This window comes from Lolium rigidum, chromosome 1, assembly GCF_022539505.1.
Source record: "Lolium rigidum isolate FL_2022 chromosome 1, APGP_CSIRO_Lrig_0.1, whole genome shotgun sequence".
NCBI classification, from domain to species: Eukaryota; Viridiplantae; Streptophyta; class Magnoliopsida; order Poales; family Poaceae; genus Lolium; species Lolium rigidum.
In genome coordinates this window covers 336138651-336154538 of record NC_061508.1, presented here as the reverse complement: position 1 = coordinate 336154538, position 15888 = coordinate 336138651, and the positions used below count along the sequence as shown (strand labels likewise).

At 47.7% G+C, this 15888-nt stretch overlaps 2 protein-coding genes and 1 pseudogene across 2 annotated transcripts; 1 reads left to right on the top strand and 2 right to left on the bottom strand.

Moving 5' to 3' along the window:
- Positions 1-5536: 5536 nt before the first annotated feature.
- Positions 5537-6474, bottom strand: LOC124663773 (annotated as a pseudogene).
- Positions 6475-7125: 651 nt separating this feature from the next.
- Positions 7126-8226, bottom strand: LOC124663763 (BTB/POZ and MATH domain-containing protein 1-like). The gene has a single exon (XM_047201431.1). The coding sequence runs from the start codon at positions 8224-8226 to the stop codon at positions 7126-7128; it is 1101 nt and encodes a 366-aa protein (XP_047057387.1).
- Positions 8227-13922: 5696 nt separating this feature from the next.
- Positions 13923-15017, top strand: LOC124684430 (BTB/POZ and MATH domain-containing protein 1-like). The gene has a single exon (XM_047218746.1). It carries the CDS (start codon positions 13923-13925, stop codon positions 15015-15017), a length of 1095 nt encoding a protein of 364 aa, XP_047074702.1.
- Positions 15018-15888: the final 871 nt, after the last annotated feature.

Genomic DNA, 15888 nt, shown 5'->3' with positions numbered 1-15888 from the left:
GATATAACCTTGTTATTAATAACATCAAATGTTCATGATTATGAAACTAATCATCCATTAATCAACAAGCTAGTTAAGAGGCATACTAGGGACTCTTTGTTGTTTACATATCACATATGTACTAATGTTTCGGTTAATACAATTATAGCATGACATATAAACATTTATCATAAACATAAAGATATAAATAATAACCACTTTATTATTGCCTCTAGGGCATATCTCCTTCAGCGATGGAGACCTCCAACTCCCGGTTCTCCTGCTCGACCCGCGCGGGAGAAGGGCCCCTACACTGGAGCGGGTCCAGGTCGGAGCACATTAACCCCCGAGCCATGGCCATCGCATAGCTGTGGGCTTCATCCTCCGCCACCCAAGCCTGACGGCGCTGGGCGTCCCCAGCCAGGGACTCGAAGGACGCGAGCAGAACCCGCTGGTCGCCGACGCACTCGAAGCGGCTTGGCACGGGGGGGGGGGGGGGGGCGTCGTCCGCGATGTCCGGCGGCGGCTACCTCCTCCTCCTCCGGGTGGAGCTGGCGGCACATGTGAACAACGTGCTCCCAACTAATGTGGCCGGCCATGGATGGATGGTAGGGTTTAGCTTGAGGTGTGTCCGTCGCCCCCGCCGGTGTCCACCATATATCGCACCGCTGGAGGTACCCCAGACGCAAACGGTCGCCCTGGGCCATATCGCGTCCGCGGACCGACGCAAACGGATATTTCGGACGTCCAAAATGCGTCGGCCCGCTGGAGATGCCCTCACACTAATTAAAATACGTAGCGTCCATTCACCGCACTAGCTGTTCACCGTACCGTGTGAGCTAACAATTCACTGTACTAGCTAAGTTAGGGCATCTCCAACGCGCGACGCAAACGTCCGCTGAGCGACCGTTTGCATCCGCCGGACCGAAAAATGTGTTGGGTCCCTACTGCAACGGGACGACGGAAAGTGACCGGGCTATCAGCGGCGACGGAAAACTGGCTCAAATATGCGTCTGGGATGCGTCTCTGCGGATGCTGCGTGGACGCGCAAGGTGTCTGCTCGCGTCTTGCGGACGTTGGCGACCCTGGCTTGATGGGTCTTCTCCGGCGCGCCATCGACTAGCGTCGCTGCGTCGTTTCGGCAGTCTGCGCCACGTTAATGGCGATGCCTCGCCTACCGAGCAGCCGCCGCCCACCTCCGCCAACGCAGTAATGGCGTCGCCACGCGTCTCGCGGCCAATGCCTGCCTCCGGCCAATATAAGAGGGCGCGCGCTCTTCTTCCTCATCCACTCCTCCACACAAATTCTAGCCGCCACAAGCTCCACCGTAGCACCGTCTAGCTCTTCCTGTGACGCAGCCAGGCCCGCGAGGAAGTCCATGGTGGGTCCTGGTGGCCGGTGAGGCGGTCGAGGCCGCAGGCCTGGGCGCCCCCGGGGCCGCGACAGGGGCCGCCGTGGTGGAGCAGCTACGGCCCCACGGTCGCCGTCGCCTGCGTCTTTCTCGTCTTCGCAGGAGGAGCGCTGCTTCGAGTTCCTCCTCCGCATCGACGACGACCCACTCTTCATCAAGCGGCTCCCGAACAAGTTCATCGATGGCGTCGAGTCGGCCCAGTTGCAGCTACGGGAGGCCAACTGCAACGTCTATCGGTGGCCTTTTGAGGTCTTGGGTTCGACGGGCAGGGCAAGATATACCTGCACACGGGGTGGGACAAGTTCACCCACGGAGCGACAGAAATGAACGCTCACAGATAATTTAAGCGTCCGAAAAGCGTCACCCCATTAAAAATGCCCTTACATAGAGCTAGCTAGGCTGGTTTCGTTGAAAAGAGGAGATAGAATGGGATCAGCGGCACTGTGGTACGTGAGAGCTGGCTCAATTTGTGGCTGTCCATGCGCATGGCTTCAATCTTCTCGCTGGACAACCCTAGGCCGATCGGACGGCTAATGACCGACCGCAGCCCGGCTGGCCGGGAGACCTGGGCACCACCTATCGGTCGACAGACGGCCGATCGGCTTGTGGATGACCGATCGGTCGACGTGTGTCCCACCGAGTCACAGAATCGAAAATGATTTAAATCGCGCGATATTCCTAAAAAATATAAAATATTTCGTATTATTTTAAAAAAAATCGCGTCCAATGGACAGGGACGGTTACGGGAGGAAGACTATCAAGCTTCTCCCCATTATTACGTCGCCGGCGCCGGTTTCAGGACCCGACGAGTAAAGAAGAAGGGGAGGCGGCGAACGAGAAGGATGCCAACCAGGATTTAGAGGCCCATGCAGGTAGAAATTCAGATGGTCGGGCTCTGCCGCAACGGTCCACAGCCACAACCTGGAAACAAAGAAGAATTATCTGGGCCGCCAAGGACATATTGGCCCAGTGCACGAGAAAGCGTCTAGATTGATTCGTGGCGTAGCAGCCCAGTTATTTTGCTCTAGCCGCAGCAACGAAGTGACACGGTAAGAGAGGCCCAAGAGAAGCTACGCAACGCAACGAAGGAACCATCCTGTGCATTGGTACACAATGATCGGACGGCGGTCAAGGTTAAATCGCTGTGGAGAGGCCTAGGTAGTTCCATCTTACTGTTACTTAATAATAACATGTTGGGTGAATAAATTACAGTTGGGCAATTGACAAATAGAGAGGGCATAACAATGCACATACATATCATGATGACTACTATGAGATTTACTTATGGCATTACGACAAAGAACATAGACCGCTATCCAGCATGCATCTATGCCTAAAAAGTCCACCTTCGGGTTAGCATCCGCACCCCTTCCAGTATTAAGTTGCAAACAAATGCACAATTGCATTAAGTACTGTGCGTAATGTAAACAATACAAATATCCTTAGACAAAGCATTGATGTTTTATCCCTAGTGGTAACAACACATCCATAATCTTAGAACTTTCTGTCACTGTCCCGGATTCAAAGGAGGCATGAACCCACTATCGAGCATAAATACCCCCTCTTGGAGTTAGAAGTATCAACTTGGCCAGAGCCTCTACTAGCAACGGAGAGCATGCAAGATCATAAACAACACATATATGATAGATCGATTATCAACTTGACATAGTATTCCATATTCATCGGATCCCAACAAACACAACATGTAGCATTACAAATAGATGATCTTGATCATGATAGGCAGCTCACAAGATCTAAACATGATGGTATAATAGGAGAAGACAACCATCTAGCTACTGCTATGAACCCATAGTCCAAGGATGAACTACTCACGCATCAGTCCGGAGGCGGGCATGGTGATGTAGAGCCCTCCGATGATGATTCCCCTCTCCGGCAGGGTGCCGGAGGTGATATTCAGAACCCCCCGAGATGGGGTTGACGGCGGCGGCGTCTCAGTAACTTCTCTCGTATCGTGGCTCTCGGTACTAGGGTTTTCCGATACGAAGGATTATATAGGCGAAGAGGCAGCGTCGGGGGAGCCAGGGGGTGGCCTCCCCATAGGCCGGCGCGCCTAGGGCCTGGCCGCGCCGCCCTGTGGGGTGGGCCCCCTGCTGGCCGCCTCCGACTCTTCTTCGGTGTTCTGGAATCCTCCGTGAAAAACAGGGCCGTGGGGTTTTGTTTCGTCCAATTCCGAGAATATTTCCTGTGTAGGATTTCTGAAACCAAAAACAGCAGAAAACAGGAACTGGCGCTTCGGCATCTTGTTAATAGGTTAGTACCGAAAAATGCATAAAAATGATATAAAGTGTATATAAAACATGTGAGTATTGTCATAAAACTAGCATGGAACATAAGAAATTATAGATACGTTTGAGACGTATCAGACTATCAGTAGGCCGGTCTCTATGCTGGGTTGCTAGAATTTTCTCAAAAGACCATTTTCTCCGAGAACTAAAAGCTCTTCTCACGTAGTTCCCGAACTCCGATTAAGATAAAACTAATTTTGTTGGAAATATAACAACGAATAGAACCCAACGTCAAATTTTGTTGGAAAGATAATGACGAATATTTTGTTCGAAATACAAAGACTCCTCACGGAAAGTTTTTATATGATTTTAGTGATGGAGCCTCTCATCGTCATGAAACGGTAAAGACGTTCAAACTCGAAAATGCACCAAAAGATGCATACGGATTTCGTTTTCGATGAACTTGGGCATGTTGAAAAGCTAGCAACAAGTTCAAGAACCTCACACATAGAAACACCAAGAAGCAACAAGAATATAGAGATGCATAGTATGTAATGGATTGAGCTCCCTAAGATGGTGCGATCAAGTTACCCAACCGACAGCTCTCTTGATAGTGCGGCTATCTATCCTATAACCCGGTCTCCCAACAATCACCACGAGACCGGTAAAAGGAAAACCTAGCAAGGTCATAACTTTTTCTTGTGCATCCTGCTTGATCTTGATGATAACGCTTCAAGCTTCACTCAAGTCGAAATGCCTCACTTTATTATTGTTTGCTTCGTGAAGACTCGCAAATGCTCCCCCATACACCATGATGGGATAGATTCACTGAGGCACATCTTCACATGTCCATTATCACCAAATGGATCGCAAGCTTTAAGCATGATATCTTCGATATGCTCGCCTTGAACTTGCCTTTCTCAACCTTGATAACATCCATACTTCATGCCATCCTCACATAGGCGGTATGAGATCATATTCTTGATGGAAGACCATGGCAAGATACCTAATTCACATAGACAACACAAATGCACATATAGTGGGTTAGCTCATGTACCACAAGATCACATGATCCAAAGTGGTACGCTCTTTATGCTTCATGTGTTAACTAATTTAAATTCAATCTTCACTCTTAGTCTTGGTAAAACTTGTATCTTTTCAAAACGATGATCTTGATGCTAATAACAAAGGTACATATATCAATCTTCATGGCATCCACACTTAAATACAACACATGGACTACAAGCAATACCTATGGAACATTCATTCATACAAACACAATAAAAACATTACTCCATAGAGGATTGTCATTAATTTCCAAAAACACACTTAGGGGCAACGTATCCTTACAGTGGTGCACTACTAGATAAGAACAGACAAAAATATGCTATATAAACGGATTGTAGGTTCTTATTGTATTGCTACTAGAGAAAACATGGTTTGTAGCTTTAGTATTGTGTTATACTACTGCAGATAGTGTGATGGTTTGTTCTTAGCAGGAAGTGCTTTTAATCCTATATAGTTCCTACTTCGCTGGATGTATATAAGCATTTGGTACTCCGCTCATGATTTTGTTTGCTCTATTCTAATGTGAACTATTAGGCTTGGTGTTGTTATATTTCTTTGTAATTGTAGTATTTGGTGCCCTGGCAGTGAAATATTCTGGTTATCGAATACTTTAGTTTTGAGGAAAGTGAACTGTCAAAACAGGGCCTGAACAACTAAGACCGAAAATACAAACATTAAAAAAATGCACAATTTTGTTTCGATGGGTCACGCAACTTGATGATTAGAGTGTGATGATATTGATTTAAATCGACACACAAAGCATAAGCCAATCATTGTTCCCCCACGTGTTTTGGCAGCATCATACAAAATGTAAACATGTGCGCCATGATGTTCAGTTTTTGCCCAGGAGCTTAAGCAGAGTAGAGGGGAAACGTCCCTTTAGCTGATTGATCCCATCCGCCGCGACGAATTCTTTCAGATTACTTGAATTATAGAGGAACTGCATGCAAGCCGCCGTCAACACGGTGCAACGGTGCCGCTCGGCCAACTCTAGAGTGGCAGCCAAAGTGCTGATATCGATGTGCTTGCACAGCGCCTCCTCGCATATGCGTTTCAGTTTCTCAACCCCATACCTATCCGCCGCGACGAGCAGCTTCTCGGCTGTCGGTGCGGCCTCGAGCAAGGGAGGCGAGTCAGTGTAGATAAACTGGAGCAAGGTCCTGAACATCTCGGCGTCCATGTCGTCGACGCGTAGCTCTGCGGTGCCGGTGGCCATTGAGGCGAGCGATAGTTCCTTTTTGAAGACGGGTGATCGGGCCTCAAGTACCCACCGGTGCGCGTGGAAGGTCTCTCCTCCGGCCTCGATCTTCACGTCCACGGGCAAGTCGAACGACGTCGGTGTCACGGGCGCAGGTTCCAGCGCTGCTGCAACCTCGATGTACTCGTCGGCATCGGTGTGCAGTCTTGTGACGGTGGCGTCGCACAGAAGGGTCAGGCAGTCGTCCTTGAGGTGACTCTCCTCGTCCAGAACTCCAGATCCTCGTGTTTCATGAAGTCGCTCCATCCCAGACTAAGAGGATTGGTACTCGAGAAGCTGTGCTCCGTAATGGGTTCAGTACTGGACGACGGCATACTGGACCCCGTGTTGTCTAGTATACTCAACTGAAACTGTACCATAGCGTCAATGGTTTTGGCGTGGCTGGCATGTTCCAGGAAGAGGGAGATGTAGCCGTCGTGTCCCGCGGACCCGTTTGGATAGCACTTGATACGCCAGTCGTGGCCGCCGACGGTGAACGTGCTAGATCTCACCCCCTTCCCATTGGGCACCATCTTCCTGACTTGCGTGTACCCTTCGATCCGGAGCACATGGGAGAAGGTCGCCATCTTGGCGGAGACGATTGAAGCGGAGAGGTTCGGCCGGCTGGCCCCGCGGAGGGCGGACAAGAGAGCGGACATGGACATGATGGGGTAGCGCGTCGATGAAGGAGACCACCGCGGCTTGCAGATGAACTATATGTGCGGAAAATCAGGGAGTGGATGGATGCTCAATGCCTATTTGTGCTATATATAGGTAAATACTAGTGGTGCCCTTATATATATGGCTGTTTAACGAGGCTGGTATGTGCAGATATAGAGATCTTTTGCCGTGATGGCCGATGATTGTAAGTCGGCCACTGTGCGCTTTAGCCCCTACAGGAATTCAGAAATCATTCCGTCTCCCTATCCGTGGCAAATAATAGAGGTTCCCAGTAATATGTGTGGTAAATTATAAAATTCCCCCTACCCGCACACCACCCAATCCCCTGCCTCCTCCGAGTGACGGTGAAATGCAGCGGCCGCCGCGGTGAAGCCCCAAGGAAACCACCTCTACTTTTGTTTATAAAGAAAATATATTAATATCAGAAGATACCAATTATATCCAGCAATTCTCTACTAGTCTAGCTAGTTTGCTAGAACACAATACCAGCCTTAATTATTGAGTCATTTCTCCAGTTTTACCATCCTCTTCACGACAAGCTCTAGCAAGGCAGAGGAGCAGTCTTTCTTTAGCTGCCCAAACCCATCCATTTGCATTGCCATGATCGTTTCGGCCAGATTCCCAGCAGAGGACAGGAACCGCATGCACGCCTCCCTGAGGACGGGGCAACGATGCCGCTCTGCCAATGCTAGACATGAGGCCACGGAGCTCATACCGATGTGCCGGCACAATTCCTCCTCACACATGAGCTTCAGCTTCTCCAGCTCATACTTGTCCGCCGCGACGAGCAGCTTCTCGGCGGTTATAGGCGCGTCCAGCAGGGTAGTCGAGTCGGTGTAGATGAACTGGAGCAGAGCCTTGAACTCGTCGGCGTCCATGTCGTCGACGCGTAGTTCGACGGTGGCGCCGTCCTCGCCGGTGGTTGCCGTGGAGGCGAGCGAGAGGTCGGTCTTGAATACGGGTGATCGGGCCTCGAGCACCCACCGGTGCGCGGCGAGCGCCTCTCCGCCAACCTCAATCTTCACGTCCGGCCGTTCCCTGTTCCAGATGGCTTCTGTGAGTTGCCCTTGCAGGTCGAACGGCGCCGGCAGCGACGGAACCTCTATGCGGTCTTCTGTTCCCGTGACGACCACGGTGAGGTCGCACAGGACGGTGAGGCAGTCGTCCATGAGATACTTGCCCTTGTAGAGATCCTCGTGGCTGATGAAGTCGGCGTAGGCACCCCAGGTGCGGGCATAGTGGATGTCTTCTTCGCTGGCTCGAGTGTAGGATGGCTTCATGGCCTGGTCGAGTATACTGAACTGGACATGTTGGATGATATGCGGGGGCCATTTCTGGCCAGCATGTTCCCAGGAGAGGGCGACGTGGTCCTCCTCCGACATCCAGTTGCCTTTTGGATAGCAACACATGCGCCAGTCGTGGCCGCCGACTGCAAACGTGCCTGATCTCATCGTCTCCCCGTGTTTCGCCGTGTTCCTGGCTTTGGTGAACTCAGGGATCCGGAGCAGGTGGGAGCCGGTTGAACGCCTCGGGACGATGGCTGAGGCGGAGAGCTTCTGGCAGCCGGCGCGGCGCAGGGTGGACAGGACAGTGGACATCGACATGATGGGTCGTGTACTAGCGAACGCCTTCGACAAAGAAGATGACAGACGAGCTTCGGCTGGTATGTACACAGAATACCGGAACCGAACGATATACATGCAAAAAAACAGATCGTAATATATCAGCCTTGATACACAAATCCTAAAACCCAGATATTGAAGATTCTATGGCTTGGTCAACAATTAATCAACAAATATTGTGTGTTCTGGGCATCTAAATAATCACTCCCTGAAATAATGTTCGATTCCATATTTGTTACCCGAGATCTCTTGTTGTGGATCCTAAAATTTTGATATCAGACCATATATATGAACCCTGACCTCAACGAAACACTAGTGGAGAACATGCCTAATGTCGCGGGCCATAAGCCCCTTTTGTCGCGGGCGGTGAGCCGCGACAACGGAGGCGGGACAAAAGGTCCACCCTTTTGTCGCGGGTCGCTTACCACCCGCGACATATGCTCCACCACGTGGCAGGCGCGGGGCGCCCAGGGGACACACCCTTTTGTCGCGGGCTGTAAGACGACCCGCGACAAAAGGGCCTCTACGTGGCGCGCGCAGCACGCTGCTGTTTGTTTCATTTTTTCATTTTAAAATAAAAGTTGCATATATTTATAAGCTACTACAAGTTGTACAGGTTTATTTATTATATATAGATCGAGCAAACAAATATTGGAAGCAAAAGTCTATTCGTAGATTCCCCTTACACATATACATGGAGCTCACTACTACCGGGACAAAAGCCCGTCGTCTATTCGAACTAATACATATACATGGAGCTCACTACTACCGGCGCCTATTTGGACTAAACCGGCCGTTGTCGTCTATTACTTCTCTCATTAGAAATCCCGCCAGTTCCTCCGTAATTCCTAGTATGTGTTCCTGTGGTTGGAGGTTCTCCCGCATGAAGTCGACCTATATAGGAAAATGAGATGAATATGGTTATATCAATCTTGATAACGAAATATTAACGATAATAAATTAAAGTTGTGAATGTTATTGCTTACGTTGAATCTATTATCATTGTGCTTCTCAGTGGTTAACATGCGAATGGACTCGCAAACGTAGTATCCACATAGATTTGTCCCCTGTGGCTGCTGGGCGCACGGTACAATAGTAAATGTTAGCTTTTCTGCGTGTTAGCTTTTCTGCGAAGTAACCCGTAATATTCTTCCTGAAAGATGTCCAAACCCTGCCAGGCAAAAGAATGATTGAATGAGTGGATGACTAATTGACATCTCACGAAAGATATAGCGCGGCAATGATTGAAATTACGTCTGGAGAATCTTCTGCAAGTCGCGGAACCCGTCCAGGCCTCTATTCAATGGGTCCCTAACTTCAACAATTCCCTTATCAATTTTAATGTTTAAACTGCACATGTTTATATATATATAGACATCATGAATTACATTGGTAAGATTCTCACATGTTTATACAGGTAAGACTCTCACCTGTAGTTGTAAGAAAAGAGTATTGAATCACAGAAGCTTTGATCCACTATAAACCTTAGTAGTATGAATCACGCCGAGGGAACGTGCAACACTTTGAGTAGTGGGATCGATTGTTTGGCCTGTGCTCCGAGCTGGCAAACTTCCTTTCCTTTTCTGCCTGCTGTCGCTTGCTTGGCATTGAGGGGTGCACTTGTTGAACTTGATTTCTTCCCGGCTACACTTCTTGCTGATGATTTGCTCGTGCTAGCACTATCCTTCTTCTTACCAGCACTATCCTTCTTGTCCTCAATTACCCTCGCAAGTGTGCGTGTATAGTCATCCTTCTTCTCGTGTAAGTCATATTGCGATGGTGTGTTCAGAAAATCAAGAGCATATGATTTTTGCTTCTCTTTGTATGGTGCTGGGGCCTTGGGTTTCTCCTTATGAAAATGTTCATAATTGTGTTTCTTGACAACGGCCTCATTTTTCTCTTCGGTAAGATCGTAAGCACGGGGGGGGGGGACCTTTGGAACTCTTGGTAGGGGCAACATTTTGCGGACAGGACTAGCTTACCCTATATGGCTAAAGTCCAGTAGCCGAAAGCATCACTAGCTTACGCTATGACCCGAGTAGCATTGTGCACGTGGACTCCCAGGTGAATCAGCAAGGACCACCCTGCAAGGCTAAATACTAATGGGTTACCGATAGAGAAGTAGTATCGTGAGGGAAAGGTGAAAAGAACCCTAGTGGGTAGTGAAATAGAACGTGAAACCGTGGTGTGCTCCCAAGCAGTGGGAGGAGAACGTGATATCTGATAGCGTGTGTGTTGAAGAATGACCCGACGACTCATAGGTAGTGGCTTGGTTAAGGTAAAGGAACCCACCGAAACCAAAGCGAAATAGAGCCTTCATAGGGTGATTGTCACTGCTTATGAAACCGAACCTGACTGATCTTTCCATGACCAGGATGAAGCTTTGATGAAACTAAGCAGAAGTCCGAACTGACTGATGTTGAAGAATCAACAAATGAGTTGTGGTTATGTGTGAAACGCTACTCTCGAACCTAGAGCTAGATGGTTCTCCCTGCAATGTGTTGAGGCCAAGTAGTTGACTGGACATGCAGTGGTGAAGCAAAATTTTAGTGTGGGCTGCGTGAGAGGTAACAAAACGAAGAAAACTTCGAATACTAGATATGATCCAAAAATAAGAGGGGTCAAAGTCTGCTAGAGAGATGATGGGGTATAAGCTTCATCGTCCAGAGGGAAACAACCCGTATCACCAGCTAAGGCCCCTAAATGACCGCTCATTGATAAAGGAGTTGGGGTGCAAAAAAACCAGGAGGTTTTCCTAGATGTTTCCACCCTTTAAAGAGTGTGTAATAGCTCACTGATCGAGATCCCTTGAGCTGAAGATTAATGGGGCTAAGGGATCTGCTGAAGCTTTGGGATGTCAAAATGCATCAGTAGGGGAGCGTTCTGCCTTAGAGAGAAGAAACCGTGAAAGTGAGGGTCAATGATGCAGAAGTGAGAATGTCGGCTTGAGTAGCGAGAACATTGGTTATAATCCATGTCCCCGAAAACCCAAGGTTTCCTCCGCACGGTTCTCCCACGGAGGGTGAGTTTGCGCCTAAGATTAGGCCAAAAGGCGTAGACGATGGACAACAAGTCAATATTCATGTACTACCCCTTATCGCCATGCACTGGCGGATCTAGAAATTTTGCTTAGGGTGGGGCAACCAAAATAACTTTATGTATGTATGAGCAAGCTTTTCTAGTTTTTTTCTTATTTCTCACTAAAGTATGTGCTATGGGAAATGCTAGGGTGGGGCGTGCCCCACCCTTACACAAGCTGGCTCCGCCACTGTCGCCATGGAGGGACGGAGGAGGCTTGGTTAGCCGAAAGATGGTTATAGGTTTAAGGAGACTCCCCAAGCTGCGGTGAAGTAGATGACCGACGTACTAAGGGAAGCCGCAGTACCACCAACATGTACCTTCTCCTTCTTATTTTTCTTCTTCATTTTCAAGTGAGCAGACGGTCCAACTGCCCCATGAGGAAGAGACACACGAAGCGGTTGGTCGCGGTCATCCCTCTAGGAGCCATCAGGACCTAAGGAACTTCCCACTATGTGTCCCTGGCAAGCAAGAACTGCACGAGCTCCTGTAATAGAGCCGCTTCCTTGCAAATACCAGCAGGAGAGGCGCCCCTGTGTGGATGGTATACCCGAAGGCTAGGCCCGTGGGCAGTATCTGCACATGTTCGGCATGAGTCGTGGGGAGGGGAGTGAGGATGAGGCTGATTCTAGCGGTAGGATGCTGATGAAGCTCACATATGTCGTCAATTCTTTGGGACTCTAAGTGCAAAGTGACGTAGGGAGTGTGGTTTTCCCAACAAGGGTGACTCGAGGGTTTATATCGAACTCTCGAAGAGTTGGCTTGAGTTATCTTCCTTTTCTCCTCTTCTAGCAATCCCGCAGAATAAAGTTTTGCCTTTTGTGACCTCTCCACCGTGTGGTTGTCAAGCACAAGGTTTCGTATAAATATTAGGAAATGCAAGGATAAAGCAAAGTAAAGTAAAAAAACTAAGTAAACTAGATAAAAGAAAATAAAGGCTAGTGGTATTTGGGTGTTGTGTGTGTTTCAGCAAACAAAGCATTTTTGGTATTTTTGTATTAAATAATTGCAGCAAATAGAAAGTATGATAAAAGTGTTGGAAAGGTGTTTCTTATGATTAAAAATGGACTGGGATTCATGAGTTCATCTGTCTACTCTCTTTTTAAGTTGTAGTGGACATTAACAATCCATCAATAACATAATATTGGTGGAACTTCAGTAGGTGTTTGATAAGAATTCATATGGGTATCATGTCCTAACATAGAGATGATGCAACACATCTCTCTTACACTCCACAAGAAAGGGAAAACTCTAAGCAATCTTTAATTAAGAAATAACAGAGCATAGCCTTAATTACTTTGACACGATATTTAAATATCAAATATGCTACCTTGAGCAAACACGATTATGAAAATTGTCACATGATAACTATTGCAAATGCATTCAGTTTATCCCTACTGATGCAGCCAAGGAAAAGATAAAAAAACCATAATAGACCATGAATTTGTTGTCACAACTGAATCAGTACAACCATGGTACTCCCTCTAATACACACTTATCCCCACCCATGTTCTTGCATACAAGTTCGATCAAAACAAACACTTAAGAATGACGTACATGACATGCATCTATCAATACATCTTACACATAATAGATTCCAGTATCATATATCAATATCATAGAACAAAGATTCACCACATATAAATTACATATATAACCATAATCATGAGCAGCTCATATGGTACTACATCTATGAAGAACAAGAGAAAGATAGATCAAGCTACTGCCACAAACCCATAGTCTAGAGGTGTACTACTCCCCCTTCATCATGGTGATGATGTTGAAGACGTTGGAGAAGGTGGAGATCCCTCCGGCGGTGAATCCAGTGGAGTTTCCCTCTCTAATCTTAGCTGGTTCAGCCTCTGTTTTGGTGTTTATGTGTTCGTGTGGTGCTCTCCTTGAGGAAGCCCTGGGGGTCGTATATGTAGGGTTTTTAGGTCAAACGAAGGTGGTGGGCAAAATAATCAGGCGAATCAGACGACCGAGGGCCAAAGAGCTAGGGTGGCATGCCCCACCTTGTTGGGCGCGCCACCTACCCTATTTTGGGTCTCCAGGACCCTCTCGTGAGGTCCAAGCACTTTTGATGATTCTCTTGATGAAATATTGAAGTTCCCGAATTTTTAGCTCAATTTGACTCCGTTTAGATCACTGAAAGTAAAAAAAATACACAGGCAGGCATAGAAATATCGACTTCCCCGAATTTCTAGCTCAATTAGATTCCGCCCTGAAGGTAAAAAATACCTATTGACCGATACTTGCTTGGTGGACAAAAAATATACATTTTTCATTTTTAGGGCAAAAAAAATGTTTTCCTTAGTATATAGGACCAAACCAGTCGGGCATAGAAAAGAGAAGTACATTTTGTGGATCTTTTAGACGTCCATAGCTCAATATCTCAGATACAGATTGATCTAGCCATGATGGCATTCCATAAAACAGAACTTGTGAGAATGAATTGTAGCCCAAGTCAAATTTATTTCGGGCTGTGCATGCATCATGAAAGCCGAGATCGATATTGCAACTAGTGATCTCTTGGGTATGGACGGACGCCCATTTTAACACAAACTGCGAACAGGGCATCTCCACGCTCCTTCCGCACCATGTCCATGTCCGCTCTCCTATCTGCCCTACGCGGCGCCGGCCGGCAGCAGCTCTCCGTTTCAACCGTCGCCACGAGGCAGACGACCGGCTCCCACGTTCTCCGGATCGACCGGTACACGCAAGTCAGCAAACTGGTGGGCAAGGATAAGAGGATGAGATTGGAGACGATTAGCGTCGGCGGCCACGACTGGCGTATCAATTGCTATCCGAATGGATACTCTGGGACGAAGGACGAGGGCTCCCACATCTCCCTCTTCATCGAGAAGGCGAGCCACCGAGAGAATGAGGAGGACCCCACGATAAAGGTGAAGGCGAGTATACTCGACCAGGCCGGGATGCCATCCTGCACTAAAACTATTCCAGAGATCCGTGCAAGCGCCTGCACCCACATCCACGGTTTTGGCTGGAATTGCTTCATCAGCCACAAGGATCTCGACGAGGAGAAGCATCTCAAGGACGACTGCCTGACCATCCTGTGCGACCTCACCGTCGTCACCGGGAAGTGCACGGAGGTTGCCCTGCCGCCCGAACCCATGGTTTGGGCGCCTGCGCCATGGCCATCCGAGTTGCACGGACAACTGGTAGAAGCCATCTGGAACAAGGAGAAACCGGATGTCACGATCCAGGTCGGCGGAGAGACGTTCGTCGCGCACCGGTGGATGCTGGAAGCCCGATCCCCTGTACTCAAGGAGGATCTCTCGCTCACATCCGATCTACATGTCGCAAACATGGACGCAGAGGTGTTCAAGACTCTTCTCCAGTTCATCTACACTGACTACCCTCCCCTAGTTGTGGAGGCAACAACGGCGGAGAAGCTGCTCGTCGCGGCCGATAGGTATAGGCTCGATAAGCTGAAGCTAGTCTGCGAGGAGGTGCTGTGCCGGCATGTCGCCATGGACTCTGTCGTGGCCACTCTGGTCTTGGCGGAGCAGCACTCTTGCCCTGTTCTGCGGGAGGCGTGCATACGGTTCCTCTCTTCTCCTGGGAATCTAGAGGCGGTCGTGGCAGCGGATGGGTTTGAGCTGCTAAAAACTGGTTGCCCCTCTGCTCTCTTGGAGCTCGTGGTGAACAAGGCTATGCGGCAGGAGCAATAGTGCACGCATCGTGTGTACCTGCAGGTAGACTATGTGCCTCGTTACGGCCGAATAAAAGTACTTCCTCCGTCTCATTAAACTTGTGTGAGATTTTTTTTAAATTTAGGTGCTATTTAGTGTCTAAACATATTCAAATTTAGACAATATCAGACAACTTCCACGAAATGGAGGAAGTATTAAGCATGTAGTACTAGTTTTTTTCCGATAAAGAGAATATATTAATATCAAAATATATCAATTACACCCAGCCTCTGCAACAACACCCCACCCTAATCCTAATGACAGTACGAATGTAGTACTAGCTAGACTACCAATGTATTCTGGTGACTGCAGCGGAATAAATATGGATCCGAAATAAATAATACACTTTTGCTATTTGACTGCTTTTTTGGCCCATTGACTGCATAATAGATTGATTGGAGGACTCTTTTTTTCCTTTGTCATTCCCATATTTTGCACAAATTACAGCTTATTTACTCTAGTATTTACATCTAAAAGAGAAAATCATTAGCCCACCAACAATATACATTACATGTAGTTTCAATGTTAACATGTATATATTGGAAATTATATGTATACTGGCAAAGTGCTTGTGCATTTCAACGGCCTTAAAATTAGTTCAGTATATGCTCACAAACCTACAAAGCAACATGATAAATTTTGTAGGGGTCAAAACATAATTTTTTTTTTGGTTTGTTCCATTTGAAATAATTTATTTTTGCTTCAGATGTAGTTCCCTTGTTGAATTGTATATCAATCCTCTCAGAAGAGAAATAAAAGCTCTAATACCTGATTTTCAATTTTCCTCGTGCGCATAGTTATCCGGGAGTACAAAATATCATTTACATCATGCAGAAAATTTGAAATACAC

What these genes read in the sequence shown, in the direction of transcription:
- LOC124663763 (XM_047201431.1), bottom strand. Translation starts at nt 8,226, where the DNA reads ATGTCGATGTCCACTGTCCTGTCCACCCTGCGCCGCGCCGGCTGCCAG.
- LOC124684430 (XM_047218746.1), top strand. Translation starts at nt 13,923, where the DNA reads ATGTCCATGTCCGCTCTCCTATCTGCCCTACGCGGCGCCGGCCGGCAG.